Source organism: Anopheles stephensi, chromosome 3 (genome assembly GCF_013141755.1).
Source record: "Anopheles stephensi strain Indian chromosome 3, UCI_ANSTEP_V1.0, whole genome shotgun sequence".
Taxonomy (NCBI): domain Eukaryota; kingdom Metazoa; phylum Arthropoda; class Insecta; order Diptera; family Culicidae; genus Anopheles; species Anopheles stephensi.
In genome coordinates this window covers 87,401,540-87,421,017 of record NC_050203.1, presented here as the reverse complement: position 1 = coordinate 87,421,017, position 19,478 = coordinate 87,401,540, and the positions used below count along the sequence as shown (strand labels likewise).

The following is a 19,478-nucleotide window of genomic DNA, read 5'->3' as shown; positions in this document are numbered from 1 at the left end:
TGTAATGGGCTCTATTGTATCACTGAACTCCAGATATTTTACTAGTTTTAATCCTTGAAACGATGGTTGCAATTGCTCGTAGATGTGCCATACGAGTATACATATATCTTGTGCAGGAAACCGTGTTTTTGGTTCTACCTCGCTAGTACTTCACAACGAAACGTGATTTATTAGTGTGAAAGTATTAGTTCTAGGACTTTGAAAATTGTATCTCAACATGAACGATGAATTCAGTTTTAAATTAAATATCTTTGAAACCCGATTACGTTACAGTCATTTTACTTACAACTGAGAACACCAACAGACACTAACTTAAGGATTACAATCAAGAAGTTTAATTTTCAACAGCTTCATCTGAGAGAAAAGGGGAGAACAATTTGCACGTACACGAAAAGCTGTTATGTAAAGAATGATACCACTATCGGATCATAAACCGATTTGATAGAAATATTTGGACATTCGGAATTGCTTTGCTCATATTTCCAATATGTTTCGTTAGAAAAAGCTTTTTTTTTGTTCCTCTATCCAAGTGAAAAAGAGGGTCATAAAGCTTCCAAGCATCTAGCCATTCGTTTTACTTCCAACGGCCGTTTTAAATAACCATTTGACGAATATTTCGTACGGCGCAATTATCAGACGTCAGACGTCACACGTTTCACTCGGCGTAAGACGAATGAAAACAAAAAGATGGATGACATATCGGTGTAGCTGCCAGATCGTTTGCAAGTTGACCAACCCAGCAGCTGCTCAAGCTTAAAAACAAAAGAAAAGCAAGAAAACAACGGCTTGTGTTGTTGTTCACGACAAGCGTTCCATCGAATAGCGGCGCATTCATTTTAACATAGAATTACTTGTATTCTTGACCCAAAGTAAGTTACTTTCACCCATCCCACATTCATCCGATGAATAAAAAATCTTTGTTCAAATATTTTCTCAGCGCCTGATCGTCTCGCTCACAGTGTCCACCATCAACAACATTTTGCTGTACAATGGACGCTTTGGACGCTGGAGAAATCCTAAGCCATTTGAACCATCTCGGGTATCGCAACATAACTGTGGTACAGTTGAAAGAATTTCAAAAAGGTAAGTTCAGTGAATCTTTGAGTGTGAACAGCAATTTTTTTTACTTTTCTTACACCCGATGTCACGTATCGCAGATCTGAAGAAACTCATCCGATACGATGCGAAACAGTGCGTTGAAAACTGCACCAGCGTAGAACCGAGCGTTTCAGAAAGGAACGTATTTGAAAGATTGCACACTGAAACAACGCTAAGCTACCAAGCTAAGCATACACGAAGCAAACATACAGAGCCGGACGCTGCACCCGTAAACAAGGAAAATCAAGCGCCAAATGCTAAAGCCGTTTCCAGTAAAAACGACGCCCCAGTCAGCAAGATGTGTAAGTATTGCTAAAAAAGAAGGTTTTCTTAGTGTTGCCATCTGCTTATCGTTTCCTTTCTTTCTCAAGGGATACGACCAAAAAGTTCTCACTCCGTAAGACGAAGCGACCCTGTAGCGCTGTACCATTCCTACCAGAACGAGTGGAACAAATTCAAGCAGAAATTGCCGGGAGAGAACGATCATTCTGAGTTGCGCTGGAAAATAAGGCACAAGCTGTTGGGGGAATAGCTGACAATAAAACTAACCGCTCTGCACTATCAACCTGGGTCTGTTTACACTTTATTTATCATATTTGAATTTGCTCATCTGTGCACGGGCGTCATTGCGATGCAAATGCTCCAACAGCTTCCGCTCGATGTCTCGCACTGCACTCTCCGTAAGCACGACGGTGTTATGCTTCAGCATAGAGTACACATTCAACCCGTACGTTGGCATTATATTGATGTGATTTATACTTTCTGCGCTTAGCGATATGTTCCTGGGGAGAACGTCGGTCGTGTCCACAAACAGCACAGAGGGGCCCCAGAGGCGCGTCGCAACTAAATCTCTCAGATACTGGGGATCTTCCGTGGGGATCTCTAGATCTTTTACCACGTGCAAATCGTCTTGCGCTAGCTTAATCGACAACGTGCTAACCAATCCCAACACTCTGTTGAAAAACGGTAACATGTAGAAATGCGTTGTACCCGATCTCGGGCCGTGGGCAATGCCGCCACCTCTCCACAACGGCGATCGAATTGAACCGTGCCGAGCTCTGCCCAAACCTTTCTGGGGCCAGGGCTTTCGTCCTCCGCCACGCACCTCATTTCTGGTTTTCGTGTGCGCAAAGCTGACGAAACGGTATTTCCTTTGCCATTCGATATTTTGGTGAACGATGTCAATCCGAGGCGCGGCGCCAAACACTGTGTTATCCAATTCCACGATGCCAGAATGCTGTGCTTCTACCGAGTCCATGTTTTCTAACCACACGGCTCGTGCCGGCCGTCGATCCAGTGTTGCAACGGCCGCGACCGGGGTAGAATTGCAGCGCACGAACCCATTTACTACCCGTGTTTTCAGTAAATTGGCAAACTTTAACATTATTAATGCTTTCGTTTCGTTACACAACTTGCCCGGTATGGAAACAAAACAGTTCCGGCTCGCCTGCAGAGCGCCGAGCTGTCAAAGTTGATCTAACGCTTGGTTTGACAGTTCTCCCAGCAATTCTTGAAAATTATTGTTTTTCCCCTTTTTTGGTTATACTTTTAAAATTATTGAAACATTTGAGCTCGCAAAAAAAATCTTCCCCCTAAAGTGCCCCCTAAAAAAATCTTCCCCCTAAAAAAAAAGTGCCCCCTAAAAAAATCTTCTCCGACCCAAAATCCAGCAGCTTTGTATGCAGATTAATTTGCTGTTCCCGCCAACCTTTCATCCAACGGTCCGTGAACTATGAGCGTGAGCGTGCAAGCTATCCGGCCACAATCAACTATGGGATTGCATGGAAACTTTCATTTACCTTATGTACGCCTGCTGCGCTATATACTTCAGTGACATTTGGTATGGTGTTGTTTTACTAACGCACACATACGCTACGTTTGGTTGCGCGAGGTTGTGTTGCGTGTGCTCTCGACTCCGAAAAAGGTTGATTTGTGCGTTAAATCCCAATTCGCTACCATCCGTCGTGTGCGATTGTGTGGTGTTCTGTGCCGAAATTCCGATTCTAACCAAAGGGAGTGTTCCGCTTCTGAGTGTGTGGCAGCGATCCCAAATCCGTATTCTCTCGCATTACGCCATTTTATGATTTGTATCGCTATTGACAATCCCTCACACTCGCGAACGAATCCCCGATCGATTAGTTTTGATAGTGCAACACGTTACGTTTATTCTGCGAAGCAAGCAAGAAAGGGCTGACTGTGAAAGATGCATCCGTCACGAGGAGGATCAGCCATGAATAACGTTTCGCTTGCAGATGCTAGTGGTCAGCAGCCTTTGTGTGAGAAAAAGGATTACTGTGACAGTGCCAACACCGATTCTGGCTTCCTGTCGGGGCATAACCTCAACACGTCCGAGAATATTGTGGTGGAAGAACGGAGCCATCCGGACGAACAGCCAGCGAACAGCGGGACAGCGTATAGATCAGCTTCGAGCGCGAAGCAAACCATCGAATCCGGCTCCAACGTAGACTCGGGCATGATCGCGGACGAAGAGCTGGAATCCCGCGATCTGGGCCTAACTGACATCTGCGAACGGTTCGATCGTTTGATGAAGCGAGACTGGATGAAAAGTTTTCAGCAGGACGAAATGGGTGAAACGTAAGTGTGGCCACAATCAGCCGGTTTGGCCCATCCGCAGCACCCGTTGTGGTGATCTAGCGTAACCGTGCAACAATTGTTTTGTGTGTTGTTCTATTCGCAGCCAGCTTCACCTGGCGGTATACGAGCGAAACGAGGACACCATTTCCAAGCTGATTGCCAACCTTCCACGACCGTTTCTCAACATCCAGAACGACGACGCACAGACGGCACTGCATCTGGCCGTCTTGACCGATCAGCCGCAGATTGTACGGCGCCTGTTGAACGCGGGTGCTGACCGAACCATTCGTGATGTCGAGGGTAATACCGCCCTGCATCTGGCCTGCGGTTTGGGCAAGGTGAAAATAGTTAGAGAGCTGCTAGGGACGGCCCCGTTATCACTCAGCGAGCATCCGCAAGGTGTATCGCAAAGTAAAGTGGCACAAGACATGGAGCTGTGGAATTACGATGGTAAGTAGCGTGCCGTGGGTCGGCTTTGTTGAAGCCGCGTTATTTTGCAAAACTCCATTTATGGTCAAAGTGTCAATCGGTTAAGTATAGCGCGGTGTGTCCGATTGACTGCAACGGCACGAGATAGGCATGCAGATGGCACACGAAAATAGATGGCGGTATCCAGCAACATGGGCGTTCTAATTATAAAAAGTAGTGTGCTAAATTTAGTACATGAAGCACGATCCTAGTGATCTGCGCAAAATCGTGTTTATTTTCCGCAGCTACAAAAAATCGTCTGCTAGTGTTAAAATCGCGCTTTACGATGAAGCATGTGAATGTGAATCATGAAATTAGTATGTACCAGGAGGCAAAGGACGGCTCCAAGGGGTTCGACGTTACCGAAGCAAACCTCTGCGACAACGCATTGTTGAAGAAGTATCATCGTTCCCGTGTGCGCCAAAGTCTGGTTTGGAAGCTGGTTTGGGAAACCCTAGCTTTCTACGTGGCGACTTGTGTTTCCCACATTCACAGAAATCCCATTGGCCATCCGCTGGGAAATACGAGGCTCTCCAATTGCAATCGCACGCAGTCAAACGAACGTTATATGTCGGGTTTTTCCCAGTATTTTGTGTACAACGTCATGCGGGCTGTACACACTACCACCACGCCTTTGCAAGCGCATGGAGCTGCGTTGGTGTTGGTGTGCGCACATCGCCAAGCAAAACGCTGTTTTCTCTCCCCCCACCCGCGGGTTTTTTTGTTATGTTACGTAGGGTTGATTTTTTGCTTGGCATGGCATGATGAACCAAACGCCCGTTCATTCATTGATGGTTAAAAATTAAACCTTTGCGTCCGCGTGATACCCATACCCGACGATATGATATTTCATTCTCTCTGGCACACGGCCGCATGCCGTTTCCGGGAGTGAACTAGCATTGGTCGTGAAAGCAGCACAGCAGCTGGTCGGGGAGCAGGTTTTTGCTTCAAGCACGCTGGGGATGGGAAATTCCACAATGCGCGGGTTTTATACGTCGGGTTGCGTGCCGGTGACGGCCTGTTTTTGCATAGTAGGCTGTTGTTTTGTACCATAAACTGCACTGGAGTCGCACATTTTCATCACCTTATTTTTCCACTTTCTTTGCAGGCAAAACCTGTGTTCATTTAGCAGCCGAGGCAGGCAGCATAGAAGCAATACGATCGTTGATTGACGCGGGTGCTAACATCAATGCACGGGTAAGTTATCCCTCTCTAATCATTGGACGATTAGAACGAGTCGAGCAAATGCTGCAAGTGCAAAAATTGACCCCGTTTTTCTTTCTCTTTGTTTCGAACACGACGCAACATAGGAAGGAAAATCCGGAATGTCTCCGCTGCACATCAGCATCGAGAAAGGCAACGAGGAGTTGGCAAACTTTTTGCTCGACGAATGTCCCCTGCTATCGCTCGAGACGACTACTTACGCCGGTATGACGGCGTACCAGCTGGCTCTGCTTCAGGACAAGCGCATCCTGATCAGCGACCTAACGAAACGTGGAGCGGAACAGATTTCCCTGCCGGAAAGCGATGCCGACACAGACTCGGAAGACGAAATGGTAAGCTAAAATAACAAATCCGTAAGAAAACAGAGCGCGTACAGTAGTTTAGCCAATGTGTCCCTTTGGCTATTGTTTCGATATTGGGACCGTAGATCTAATTAATGTACTGATAGTTCGTGTTAGTGTAAAAGTTTGAATGATGTCTTTGTATTAACTTCCTGTAGGCATAAGTAACAAACGCAGATCATACTCTGCCACTGTGCGTGCGAGCCCTTTGAACGCTCATTGCTAACGAATTGTTGGCGTAGACTCATATTATCGCTCTCTCCCTCTTTCTCTCTCTCTCTCTCTCTCGCTATTGTTTAATCTGTATGGTATTTCACATTCCACAGATCAGTAACTACTACGGGGCGAGTGCATTTTCAACCTCTTTCCCGGGATTATCGGCTATCAATGTATCTTAAAATCACTGCATTTTATTTGGCCCCTTTGATCGATACAGCGCTGCGCTTTTAACACACACAGATACAGACAAAGGAAGCGCGACACACGGATATCAGAATGCGCACAAGTTGTAATGTAAAATAAAACTTATGTAACTATTGTTCCCTTGTAATAAGTGCCTTATGTAAATTTGACACAAGTGAAGCAACAATTATACACACAACCATACAACCATCGTATTGAGGGAAAGCAATATGTTTTCATTATTGTGAAACCAATACCCCTTAAGCTGCGACGCCCGGTTCGCAGCTAAACACGGATTACTTATACTAATAGTTGAACCATCGTGTTGGCGTGTTTGCCATAAATATTGATACAATAAGCTTTAATATGTATTTTTTCGGAATATCTGTTTTTTTCTATAACGCAAAGTAATAAATCGCAAGCCTTGGTGCAGCAGGCAAAGGCGTAGGTCTAATGGCATAGATATGTTATTTATATGCTTGAACGAGCCTCTCGTCAGCAAACTGTACATCAACAATAATGGCAAGAAAGGTCGAAAGTCGAAAAGAGAATAAAAACTATTGTGATTGAATGTATTGCGTAGCGTACGACTCAGTCCTCGGAAGGAAAGAAAGATCTGCCCAACGCGGTCTTGCAGGAGATGCGATTTTTAAGTTTTTATTTGAAAACAATAATCCCATAACATTGACTACCAACAGCATTTTATTTATAATAACATGCGCCACAATCGATTATCGTCCGTTTAACGAATAAGGCAAAAGAAAAGACTAACGAAATTAACCAATCTGTTGTGTCTTACGACGGCACGGGCTGCTGCGCGCGCTGTTTTGCTAAATCCCCTTGTTTCATATAATAGTGTTAGGTGTTAGTTTATATATTTTTTTTCGGTGTGTTAGTGATATTGATGGCACCCTATAAAGGAGTATATTGCAGGTTCGAAACGCAAAGTCGTGTTATGCAACTAGTAGCCATGGTGACGGCCTAACGCTACTCTCTATTGCATCCCAATGTGTTAGCGCGTACGTAGTAGAACGGCAGTGGCAAACATCGCTAACTATCGCTAAACCGTTTTTTCGATTGCACTCTACTTTGCAACGCCCGGATTCGGCAGCTTCTCCCAGCTCGGTTCGATGCCCCAGATTTGTCGCGCATACTCGGCGATGGTGCGATCGCTCGAGAATTTGCCACTGCTCGCGATGTTGTTGATCGACATCTCCAACCATTTCGGTTGATCCTGCAAGAAAAGAGGCGACATTAGACTTGAAGCGCTGGACAGCAGCAGGACATCACCACGTAAAGGGATCAGCAGTGAGTGGCACCTACCTGGTACACGGCCGACACGCGATCCTGTGTTTTAATGTAGGAATCGAAGTCGGCAAACAAGTAGTAGCGATCATACTTCAGCAGCACATTGGCCAAATCTTGGAACTCCTGGGGATTGCCCGGGCTGAAGAAACCGCCCTGGATCTGATCCACACACTGCTTAATATCGGGATTGGAATTGTAGTAATCGTACGCATTGTATCCGCGACACTTGAGATCCTCGACCTCCTCGACGGTCATGCCGAAGATGAAGATGTTCTCATTTCCCATCTCCTCCGCCATCTCCACATTGGCACCATCGAGCGTGCCGATGGTGAGGGCGCCATTAAGCTGGAATTTCATGTTGCCGGTACCGGATGCTTCCGTGCCAGCGGTAGAAATTTGCTCCGACAGATCGGCCGCCGGCATAATCTTCTCGGCCAGCGTTACTCGATAGTTCTCCAGGAAGATGACCTTCAGCTTGTCGCCGACGATTGGATCATTGTTGACCACATTGCCGACCGCACAGATGAGCTTGATGATTTGCTTGGCAATGTAGTATCCCGGCGCCGCCTTGCCTCCGATCATGATCGTGCGCGGTGTAAAGTTTGCCGTCGGATCGCGCTTGATGCGATTGTAGAGCGTGATGATGTGCAAGCAGTTGAGCAGCTGGCGCTTGTACTCGTGGATGCGCTTGACCTGAATGTCAAACATGGACGCTGGGTTAACCTTCACGCCGTAATCCTTCTCCAGAAGCTGCGCCAGCTTCAGCTTGTTCTCCTGCTTTACACGCGCTACGGCCCGCTGGAATGTAGGATCTTTCGACCACTGTTTCAGTCCCTGCAGCTGCTCCAGATGGACTGGCCACTCGTCCCCGATCTTCTCCGCGATCAAATCGGACAGGCCCGGGTTGCACAGCAACAGCCAGCGCCGAGGCGTGATTCCATTCGTTTTGTTCTGGAACTTTTCCGGCGTCATCTCGTAGAAGCACTTGAAGATGTCCTTCTTGATGATTTCCGAGTGGATTGCTGCCACACCGTTCACGGCGTGCGAGCCCACAATCGAAAGGTTTGCCATGTTGATACGCTTCTCTCCATCCTCTTCCACCATCGACAGCGCTCGCATGCGGCCAAAATCGCCCGGGAAACGCTTCTCAACTTCTTGTAAATGCAAAAAGTTTATGTGATAGATGATTTCCAAATGGCGCGGCAGAATGGACTGCAGCATCGAAACGGGCCAGCGCTCCAGTGCCTCCGGAAGGACGGTGTGATTCGTGTAGGCGCAGGTGCGCACCACAATGTCCCATGCCTTATCCCAGCTCAGCTTTTCATCGTCGATCAGAATGCGCATCAGTTCGGGAATTGCCAGCGAAGGGTGCGTATCGTTCAGCTGTATAGCGACCTTGTTCGGGAAGTCCTCGAACGACGTGCGGACGGCATCGCGCGATCCAAACTTGGACGCCTTGTAACGACGCACAATGTCCTGCAGCGTAGCAGCGCACATGAAGTATTCCTGCTTCAAGCGCAACTCCTTGCCTTCGAAGAAGTTATCGTTCGGATACAGCACTCGAGAAATGTTCTCTGCCAGATTTCGGTCCAGCACGGCTTGGATGTAATCGCCATCGTTGACTGTAGAGAACACAATAGAGAAGGAATATGAATACTCCCCGTCATTTCAACTGCCAGGCCAGTACACGGGTCCTGCACAAAAGCCCGCACACAGCTTTACAGCGGAGGAAGCGTAGTGTGAGCGTAGAGGAGTAATTGGCCCAGTGTCTACTTACAGAACTTTAGGTTGAAATCGATCGGCGATTTCGCAGACCACAGGCGCAGCGTGTTGACGACATTGTTGCCATAACCAGGCACGGGGTTATCATACGGCATGGCAAAGACGGTCTGCGTGTCGACCCACTTTTTACCCTCGGGAGTGTCGATAACGCGGCCATAGAAATGAATCGGGATCATGTATTCCGGACGTGCCTTCTCCCACGGATTACCGTAACGGAGCCAATCGTCCGGCTCCTCCACCTGTTCACCGTTGCGAATCTTTTGCGCGAAAATACCATACTCGTAACGGATGCCTAGAATGCGACCAACAAACGAGGTTGTACGGAGGTTTAGAAGAGAATGCATATACACATGGACAGCAAAAAAAAACATTCGCTTATACCGTATCCATAGGCCGGCATGCCCAGAGTTGCCATAGAGTCGAGGAAGCAGGCGGCCAATCGTCCCAAACCTCCATTGCCCAAGCCGGCATCTTCCTCCAGCTCCTCAAGCTCCTCGATGTCCAGGCCCATCTGATACATAGCTTCATCGCACGACGTTTGTATTCCAAGATTTATCATGGTGTTTTGCAGTGATCGGCCCATGTAATACTCCAAGGACAAATAGTACACGCGCTAATGGGGGAAAAAAAAAGAAAAGAAAACAAAAACAATGCATTCGCCCATTTGAATTCGCTGCCTCTTCCTGGTTACTATCATCATCATCCGTCTTGCAACTCTTCCAGTGATGCTGTACTTAGTTTACCGTTCTCGATTGTAAGTTGCAATAATTGGGTCATTGTTATAGCATGCAACCGAACACTATGTCACCGATGCTTATCACTATCATGGCTTAGCAGCAGTGATAAGGGCTAGAAGCAGAACAAATCATCGCCATTCTTCTTATCATCGGCTGCGCTGATTCTCGTTTTATTGGCATAATGTTGTTTTTTAATCACCCTTAGCCATGGTGCAGAATAAACTAAAAACAAAAGGCGGCCGGCGCCGCTCCTTATTGGCACACTGATAATAGTTTCACAATCGAACGATGAGCACGAATCTAGCAAAACCTGCCATGGAAGGATATCATGCTGGTTGAAATATCGTGCATATCATGTGATAATAGTTTTCATACTAAAATCGGAAACAAATATAAATTATTTCACACAAGAAATGGACAAACGTTAATAACGCCGAAAGGATTAAACAATCGGCACTTCAAAAAAAAGGAATGTCTCGCGCATCGAACTGTTCGCGATCGTCGTCCCGCCTCGTGGAAATAGATTGCCATTAAGAAGGCATTGTCCATTCCACCAACGCCCGTCCAACGCTCCCACCGAACCGGTATTTCTATTAGTAGCACTGACAATTAGAGGTCAAATATCGAGTTCATGGAGTACGACGATATCGTTCGTCGGTGGTGGTTTCTCGATCGCCATCACAAAATCCGTGTCAGCGCGGAAAGGAGTGGTAGAAGGATAGTAATGGTAGGGTTTACTTACTTTGGGATCCTTCTCGTAATAGTACTGCTGCGTCCTGATCCATCGCGACACCAGATGATCCTTCACGGTATGGGCTAGGGCAAAGTAATAATCACGCACGGTGGCTACGTTCCTGTCCTTTACCAAGGTGTAATGGAGATGGCGATTGAAATCCTTCTTGATCTCATTCACATCCTCCAACTGGGCTATGCCGCGCACACTGATCTGTTTCCTCTTATCGATATCCGACTGTGGCTTCGACATTCTAAGGACTTTGCAGGACTTTAACTCGTTAGCAACTAGCAGGGACGGTGGTAGTACACTCCACAACACACAAGCGCTAAAGGAATTGCCAGTGCGAACGCGGACCACTCTTTGAGATTAGTGTTCAGAAAATGGGATTCATGCTAGCTTCGCTACTTCTTCGGTCACCTTGCGAAGGTCAAACATGCGCTGTGTTGTTTTACCAGCTGTCAACCGAATGAACCTGTCAAATGTGCCCGGCGATTGTAACATTTGTAGGGTTCACTTGTCCGCCAATTTCAACCAATTGTGTACACACATTTTTGCTTCTTTCTTTCGTAAAGTTTCCCAATACTCCTTACAGCAGCTGCTATTTTACAAAACTATCGGGTTTCCAGTTTTTTGTCGAACTAAGGTAACTGCTAAGGGTTTTTTAATGCAGCTCTTTTGTAGGTTTTATCCTCGGTTCCAGCTAGAAAGCAGCCAATGCATTTGACGGGTGCGAGCCGGTTCATGTTACTTGGCCTTTAGGCTTCGCCGTTCGCGATGTAATAAATATACGTTAATACACCGTTCGTGGTGTGGGATGGCTTGAGCGACTAATCCCATCAGCAAATTAGTTCTTTCTACTTCACCTACTTGAACACGCGTGTACTTTCGCAATGTATGAAAGATAAGACACAGCTCAGTTTAAGATAGAAAGGTCTGTAGTTTTATTTTCTAGCTATGGCGAAACATGCAGCTAAATGTTGTTTTGTGATTATTATTATCCATACTTGAGATTTGCAATATTCATGTTCAAATATTTCTGGAGTGTAATTTAAGCATGTGCTGTGTAAATTCTACATGGAGTTTCGTATTGGCCCTACAGCGCTTTAGCTTGCTTCATTTCCATCCAACATCTTTCTGTCTTTCGTAAACGTGAAAAGGGGGGGTGGGTAAAGTTTGAAAACGTACAAAAACCAACGAGGATATAAAATGCATGCAAAAGACAATACAATAGGTGCGTTCGAAAATAACAAAACGTGACATCTTGGCTCCGCCAATAAAGCATTCGCAACGCTCAATTTCAATACAATCACACGCAACTTCAAGGTATGTTATATTTTCTTAAGAGAATAACACTATGTTTTCCGCTACGTGGCAAGCCACATAATCTCAATGACTCCATTTTCGCCCGTGCAATATTATGGACCTTGTTTTTGTTTTCCCTTTTGTTCGTTCATTTAGGTTTAGAAGTGTTTTAAATGGCTACTATCAGGAAGTCTACTGACATTAAAAAATTTGTCGTCCAATTCTTCACACAACACTTCTCACGATGATGGCATTACAAAGCAGATTCAAACGGAAAGTTTGCGTAAAACTTCGAAAGCAAAATGACAAATAACAGCAAATAGTCGAATGCTAATAATATCCTGTGTTTAGCAGTAGCTTTTTTCCTCCGATGGCTCCTTGTGCCTTCAAAAGCGCGATTGCAGATACGTCTTTACTTGGTTTTCTCGGTTTCCGCCTTTTTGCCCAACGGAATAGCAGCTTTAACCCTAAAATGTACAAAAATGAGCGAATGTACCATATCTCGCACGCAATCATTTACGGCTGACCCACCGACCCACGAGTGCGCTAGTGGGAACACTTACTTTTCGGTAATTTCCTGAATTTTGCTTCGCACGATCTCTATGTGAGTGTCAATCGATTGTTTGTTGTTTTCATATACTTTTGGCAAGGTGAACAGTGCAACGAATCCTGCAAAATGTGTATGTGCGTGGAAGAAATGTTAGCAGATGCCGGTAACGGAAAGCAGCGAACGAGACCGATTTTTCACACGTACCGATCATTACGCAAGTAATGCCATTGAAGATTGCCCCAACGTATGTCAGCCAGTACAGCAGCACTCCAAATTTGATCGAATCGACCAGATCTTCCACCAGAAACAGGCGACGCAATCCAGTCAGCAATGCATTCACGTGAGCCACCGCAAATGTAGCCAGCTGCTGCACCTTCTCCTGGGACAGGGTAAGATCCATGTCCAAGTACTCCCTGCAATATTAAGCCGCAATTAGATAACATTGCACCGGGGGAAATTCGAGCAAAACCACAAATAATTACTTGAATGGGTGGCCTTCAGATGTCTTCTGAACGGCCTGCAGCACGTTCTTATAGATTCGAAAAGAGATGGTTCCGAACAGGAGCAGCAGCGATAGGTACGAAAATACGCTAATCAGCGAAAACAGCGACATTGCCAGCAAAATGGCAAGTCCGCCACCGAACACGACTGCCGACTTCTTTAAATCGCGCCAGTAAATAAGAGATTCCACTGGAAAGAAGGCACAAAAAGATAATTATTAAATTTTAAACCTTCGCTGGGCTGGTGCTGGTGCGCTGCTGGAAGACGAGTTAAGTAAGTTTAACGGCGCCGCCGAGGCTGTTCGGCGCGCCACGGCAGCCAGGTATTGACACGTTGCCAAAGATCGCTTGCTTATCCTGCTCTCTCGATCTACTTGCGGTTCCGTTTTCTGCTCTGCTATTTTGCCTGCGTATTTACCTGGGCCGCGGGGAGGCAAGTCCATGCGATTGTAATGGCCATTTCCATTAGAAACACGCGAGTTTTGCCGTTTTACCATCTTGAACAAACTTTAAGCTTCGGCTACGGATGTGTTGTGCTGTGGGCAGCTAGCAGTCGACTTCCAACTCAACACTTAATCCTTCCTTCGATGATCGCCAAGCTCCGAGCAGTGTTCCCAAACCCCACAAAAACTTTTCCAGGTAGCAGGTGTCAAACACGACTGCTGCATTTATCTGGCGCAGCCAAACAACCGCAGCTGTACACACACAGGGGTAGCACACAGCTGAGGCGTCACAGGGAAATGGTAACCGAATTTTCACACCTGAACTGTGCTGTTCCTCATATAACTGGCATTAAGGGATGTGATTTTTTTTTGCTTTTCACATACAGTGCACGGTTTTCCTTACTGACCTACAAATTTTCGGTCTATTCCTTACTTCCTTACTACCTGCGGCATTCACATGTTGGTTGGATCTGATCGGCTCTACGCTTTACATAATGTACTGTGTTTGTTAGGGGGCAAACGATGCTTATGCTTACTTCCATCTTTGGTGAAATCAGAAGCTTCTAAAACTAGAATATCTGCAAAAGCATTCGCAGCCATCGTTTTGTCTCTCGCGCTGTATTTGTTGTTGTTGACAAGAACTCATCCACCACTGACTAGAATCGCTCCAAGAAGATTGCGATTTGCACGAGATGGCAAGCAAAATATTGCGAAAATGTGCTACTAGGATCGCGTTAGAACTTTACAATCGAACCGCAGAGTTTCGTTCAATCAAAGGAGAACGTTTATTTATAACTTATCCTTTTTTTGGCAATTTGTTAGTCACTGTTTTATTTTTACAAATCTTGGTTCTCCGCGAAGCCCTGGTCCAGTTCGGTCAAAGCTGTGCATGTTGACAGCCAACGACTTGACATAAGAGATATCTTCTAGACTTTTTAAATTTAAATTCGGTCTGCCTCTCATAACAGCATAAATTTTTTTCAGTTCGATTTTTTCTTGTGCAGTTTCATGTTATGTTTCTAAGCTTGGCGAACAAAATTTTCAAATCGGGTTTTTTTTTACAGTAAAACAGGTTTTCGGTAAGCAATAAAAAAAACCAACAATTTGTTGGTTGGAATTCTATACGAAACGCAGGATAGTCCAGCCGAATCTTCTTCCTACGGTTATGTATAGATTAGTTACACAGTATGAGAAAATTTAGATTTGTTCAATAATAGCTGTGCTTATTAATTAATAAGGTAATTAGCTAAACAGCGTCTTGTATCAGTTGTTCGCGATATTTATTAGTCAAAGTGTTGGCACCACTGCAATTGTCGTGCTCTGCCTCATTTCTTCGAAAATGTTGAGGGTTTTATATATTAACCATTCAAAGCTAAAACACACTTATATCAATGAATAGTGGGCTGCACATTTAACACACCAATATTCGGGAACGTTTTCTGAAACAAGTATAATTCTTGCCTCAAAAAGTGATACCCTATAAAATTACTGGAAAAATGTTAATGAAAAGTTTTAATATTGTAAAACACGGTGCAACTAATGGAATATTTGCCCTCATCGTCCGAATGTGCAGATGCATTGTGCGTGTTACTTTTTAATGCAAGCAACCCCTATTATTTTCGCTCTCTTTCGAGCGCATTTTGCTTTGCTAATAAATTATTGACGGCTTGGGATAGTGTTTTGCTTGGGCTCTTGAAATGCTTACCTTTGGGGTGTAGTCTTGCTGGGTTAAACCAAGTATCTGCAAAAAAAAAGAAGCATGGTGGGTATGAGACAACTTGTTTTGTATCTTCGATTTATTTAATTTTACAGGCAACACATGTCCCACATGTGAGTTAAGAGTGCAAAATCGGATTGACATACATGGATTAATCACGCTGCAAATAAAGAGGGGTGTCGATTTACAGTTTCCTTCCATTCCGTTCATATTGCTGTAGCACAGGTTTGACGATGTACTATCCAAGAATTGGAATCAGTATGAGTAACACTCTGTATGAAACAAGTTGGGCGTCAGCTTATCTTATTTTATAGAACCCTTTTTCAAAGTTTACTCGGTCTCAGTAAAGTGTGACTGTCTATTAAATGAATCTAAACGAATATCGATTTTTACATTTGCCTTTGTGTGATGTGACATGCGAAATAAAACTCAATCGCCCTTTCACTGTTGCACAAATACTACTGACCACATCCAGGATACGTTTTCCACGTATCCCCTGCTGAAAAAAGATAGTGCGCAATCACTTGTACTGCGCATGCCCAACTCCTCGCAGGCATCCCGATGAACCGGTACATTCAACGATGGAGATGTTTGCAGTGTTTTCTGTGTAATGGAAAAAAATCGTTTTCACTTACCCAGCCCGTAGTCCTTGAACATTTGTTCAATCTTTATGCACTCTTTAGGTTCTTCGGGTTCGCTTTTGGCAACTACTTTGTCCAATGTCTGAGCAGCATTGCCTTGTGGAGCAACGACTTTTTCCGGTTCTGGCTCCAATTCCACTGGGGCATCAGAAAAGGGTGCAGCAGCTGACTCGTCGAGGATACTGGGTTTTTCCTCTTTTTGTGATCGTATGTCTGCGTAAGGATTCATGTAATCACTTTCAATCTCCTCGTTTGGCTCCGGATTACTGAACTCGTTGGACACGTTTTGGGAGGCTGCGGAAGGAACTTGCTCCACCACCGAAAATGGCTCATTCTGATCGGTCAACTTTTCAGTTCCAAAAGTGCTATTAACCATCGGCATGCACTCATCGAAAACATCACCGTCTTTGGATTTTGCCTCTGGTTCGGCGATACTGGTGAACAGCAAATCTTCACGATTTTCTACAGTTCCGAGTGTGTTGCCTAGTGTGCCATCCGTCGCCAGAGCCGGAGCAATATTTTCAAAGCTCAAGTCTAGTAGAGAATTCTCACGGTTTTCTTGGAAGTTGTCCATGTTTAAACTTTGCATATTTATATCTTTCTTGTACGAATCAAACTGATCTTCCTACCACATAGCTCGGCTTGCACAAGTTACCTGCGTTCTAATTTGCTTCAAAGTAGAGCATGCGTACTAGATTACGTCAAATGGTTGTCATGTCAGTGCTTCAAGTAGGCGGCACACGTTAAACAACATAATTATTAAAACGACGGTTAAAATCCCTTGAATCAATCCCTCACGGCCATTGATTTCGACTGACGATCCAATTTCAGAGCAATTTTAATTTTTTATGTTTATAGTTTCTGCGAACGGCATATCATAAAACATGGAAAACATTTCCTAGTGCCAGAAGCAAAGTCTCGCCGATAATCGTACAACCATAAGTACCATTAGTAAGGAAGCTTACATATTAACAATGCGGTTAACCAGAGAATATTTTTCTTTCATAAAACACGGAGGAATAGCTGTTACATAGTTAAGCAAATATTTATCAACTTTCACTACTTTTTCAGTTAACCGATTGGCTGGCAAATGGAAAGGCGCCCGACGACCCCTGCAGTTTGAAAGATTTACCAACACAGTGAAAGGCTTCCATCAAAAAATTGCCAAGATTACAAGTACGGTGGCCGACATTTTTTGACATTTGCATTTATGGTCGCAGGCCTCCGTGAAGTGAAAACATCCAGAGTACTAAATTGCCTGCCGTTTTGCAACAGTTAACCATGAGTACAATCAACGGAACCATCGCCAATGGCTCAACAAATGTGGGGCCTGTCGCAGGGCGCGTTCAAAATGGGAAAAGAACACCGGTAAGTGTCGTGTGAATCATCACAGGAAGTTGTCCAATGTACCCACTTATCACACCCAAAATCTTTTTTATCATCATTGATTGTAGCACAACGGGCTGCACAGAAGTGTGACGAAGAATGACCACTCCAAATCTTCATACGAGCAAGTTCCTTTGCATACTGCGTGCTTCACCTATCTGGGATTCTATCTGTTGATGATACTGGGTACGCATGAGATGAGAGTTTCACCTGCCTTTAGATTGTACTTCACGAAACACGTATTGTGCTTACAGGATACATAAACCAACTGTTCTTTACACCGAAAGTAGCGACGGAAAAGCATCGGGATGTAAGATTTGCTGGCAATCGTAGGCCAATGCAAAGGCAAAATAACATCAACTGTTCTGTTTACAGGGTTATGTACCGCTGTACGATGCGTTCGAGAAGTTCTACCTGCGCTATGTTTACAGGCGCGTGAAAGATTGTTGGAACAGACCCATTTGTAGTGTTCCAGGTTCGGAAGTCGTCCTGAAGGATAGAATCACGAAAGACTACGGTTGGTCCTTTGAGTAAGTTTGCTTTTGGAGCAAATGGTTTGAATTGATCGAACCGCGTACGTCTTATTCACTGTGCATTGTTTTTCGGCAGATTCACTGGAACCGAGACAAAGTGTCTGAACTTGGGCTCCTACAATTATCTTGGCTTTGCGCAAAATGAAGGTCCTTGTGCTGATGATTCTGAAGAATGTATTCGAACGCACGGTTTAGCTGCTTGTAGTCCACGCAGGGAGTTGGGTAAGCACTAAGGATGTGGGGCGGCACGGCATCAAGTGAATCATAAATAACCTCTTTCCTTTTGCACACAGGCACGAATCCATTGCACACCGAGCTGGAGGCGTTGACTGCGAAGTTTTTGGGCGTCGAGGACGCTATCGTATTTGGCATGGGATTTGCCACCAACTCTTTGAACATTCCTACCTTGATTTCGCCGGGCTGTTTAGTTGTTAGCGACGAGAAGAATCATGCGTCAATCATTCTAGGGTTGAGACTGTCCGGAGCCACGCCAAAGGTTTTTAAGCATAATAACATGAAGGATCTCGAACGCGTTTTGCGGGATTCGATCATAGCAGGACAGCCGGGCAGCGGTAAACCGTGGAAAAAGATTCTTATCATAGTGGAAGGTGTTTTCAGCATGGAGGGTTCGATCGTGAAGCTTCCGGAAATAGTTGAATTGAAAAAGAAGTACAAAGCCTACATCTATCTGGACGAAGCTCACAGCATCGGCGCGACCGGACCGTCGGGCCGCGGCGTTTTGGACTATTACGGTGTCAACCCGCACGATATAGACATTCTAATGGGAACGTTCACAAAAAGCTTCGGTTCGGCTGGAGGTTACATTGCGGGAAATAAGGTAAAGATTGACCCAACCACACCACGTTCCGCTTTCGCCGGTTGCTCTAACCGCTTCCCTTCTTACAGAAACTTATCAATTTTCTGCGAGTGCATAGCCACGCTCATTGCTACGCCAGTTCCATGTCCCCGCCAGTGACTCAACAAATTTTAACGTCTATGAAGATCATTCTTGGAATGGATGGGTCGTCCGAAGGCAAGAACCGTATTTCACAGTTGGCAAGGAATACGCGCTACTTTAGGAAGCGGCTGGCTCAGATCGGAGTCATTACCTACGGGCACGAAGATTCCCCAGTTGTTCCTATGCTCGTGTACCTGTTTTCCAAGATTGGGTAAGTCTCGTTTTGCCAAGTATTGCATAGCTTTGTGTGAGAATGGTTTACTAATACTGGTTTTCCCCTTACCTTTTGCACAGGGCCGTTGTGAGAACGTTAACCGCTAAGAATATTGCCGTTGTTGGCGTCGGGTTTCCAGCTACGCCCATCATGGAAGGGCGCATTCGTTTTTGCCTGTCGGCTGCACACACAAAGGAACAGTTAGATTACGCTCTTTCGGTTATCGATGATATAAGCGATACGCTGGGCTTAAAGTATTCCCGCAAACCTAAAAATCTAAATCCTATCGAGTATTAGCACGCATCATTACAATAACGTTTGCCCCCCTTACGCAGTAGGAAGAAGGACATACAATGGCTTTATGTTGCATTTCCCCTGGCCTGTTTGATTCACATTTGCTTGAATAAACACATTACTACAGACAATTCGAGGCCATATTGGTTGAGGCAGCAATAACGAACTGAAAGAAACTGTAAGTTTACCGTAAAATTCTGGCATGTTGGTGTATTTTGATTAGTAAGTTAAGAAATCCTTCGTTGCTGA

The 19,478-nt window shown here is 45.1% G+C and overlaps 6 protein-coding genes across 9 annotated transcripts; 3 read left to right on the top strand and 3 right to left on the bottom strand.

The window, feature by feature from the left end:
* Positions 1–696: 696 nt before the first annotated feature.
* LOC118514055 lies at positions 697–1,663 on the top strand. Its single transcript, XM_036060548.1, has 4 exons — positions 697–869; positions 938–1,083; positions 1,158–1,400; positions 1,470–1,663. Exons 2-4 carry the CDS (start codon positions 990–992, stop codon positions 1,628–1,630), a joined length of 498 nt encoding a protein of 165 aa, XP_035916441.1. The 5' UTR covers positions 697–869; positions 938–989; the 3' UTR covers positions 1,631–1,663.
* Positions 1,653–2,575, bottom strand: LOC118514053 (39S ribosomal protein L4, mitochondrial). The gene has a single exon (XM_036060546.1). The coding sequence runs from the start codon at positions 2,480–2,482 to the stop codon at positions 1,682–1,684; it is 801 nt and encodes a 266-aa protein (XP_035916439.1). The 5' UTR covers positions 2,483–2,575; the 3' UTR covers positions 1,653–1,681.
* A 321-nt stretch (positions 2,576–2,896) lies between these two features.
* On the top strand, positions 2,897–6,699 carry LOC118514049 (NF-kappa-B inhibitor cactus). The gene is made up of 5 exons (XM_036060544.1): positions 2,897–3,693; positions 3,797–4,143; positions 5,270–5,358; positions 5,472–5,717; positions 6,053–6,699. Exons 1-5 carry the CDS (start codon positions 3,302–3,304, stop codon positions 6,122–6,124), a joined length of 1,146 nt encoding a protein of 381 aa, XP_035916437.1. The 5' UTR covers positions 2,897–3,301; the 3' UTR covers positions 6,125–6,699.
* Positions 6,517–11,121, bottom strand: LOC118514040 (glycogen phosphorylase). Its single transcript, XM_036060524.1, has 5 exons — positions 10,698–11,121; positions 9,600–9,831; positions 9,214–9,510; positions 7,452–9,058; positions 6,517–7,362 (listed from the first exon to the last, which is right to left on the bottom strand). Exons 1-5 carry the CDS (start codon positions 10,938–10,940, stop codon positions 7,213–7,215), a joined length of 2,529 nt encoding a protein of 842 aa, XP_035916417.1. The 5' UTR covers positions 10,941–11,121; the 3' UTR covers positions 6,517–7,212.
* A 487-nt stretch (positions 11,122–11,608) lies between these two features.
* On the bottom strand, positions 11,609–16,518 carry LOC118514048 (reticulon-3-A). 4 transcript variants are annotated; one of them, XM_036060540.1, is made up of 6 exons: positions 15,350–15,709; positions 15,192–15,227; positions 13,026–13,233; positions 12,748–12,956; positions 12,557–12,662; positions 11,609–12,460 (listed from the first exon to the last, which is right to left on the bottom strand). In XM_036060540.1, exons 1-6 carry the CDS (start codon positions 15,411–15,413, stop codon positions 12,406–12,408), a joined length of 678 nt encoding a protein of 225 aa, XP_035916433.1. In that variant the 5' UTR covers positions 15,414–15,709; the 3' UTR covers positions 11,609–12,405. The 4 variants fall into 4 exon arrangements, with proteins under 4 accessions (XP_035916433.1, XP_035916435.1, XP_035916434.1 ...); XM_036060539.1 differs by lacking the exon at positions 15,350–15,709 and adding an exon at positions 15,839–16,518 and having other exon boundaries at positions 11,987–12,460; XM_036060542.1 differs by lacking the exons at positions 15,192–15,227; positions 15,350–15,709 and adding an exon at positions 14,023–14,378.
* Positions 16,519–16,920: 402 nt separating this feature from the next.
* Positions 16,921–19,360, top strand: LOC118514041 (serine palmitoyltransferase 2). The gene is made up of 8 exons (XM_036060526.1): positions 16,921–17,212; positions 17,299–17,416; positions 17,485–17,540; positions 17,606–17,760; positions 17,840–17,985; positions 18,057–18,601; positions 18,670–18,932; positions 19,016–19,360. Exons 1-8 carry the CDS (start codon positions 17,126–17,128, stop codon positions 19,230–19,232), a joined length of 1,587 nt encoding a protein of 528 aa, XP_035916419.1. The 5' UTR covers positions 16,921–17,125; the 3' UTR covers positions 19,233–19,360.
* The last annotated feature ends 118 nt before the right edge of the window (positions 19,361–19,478 follow it).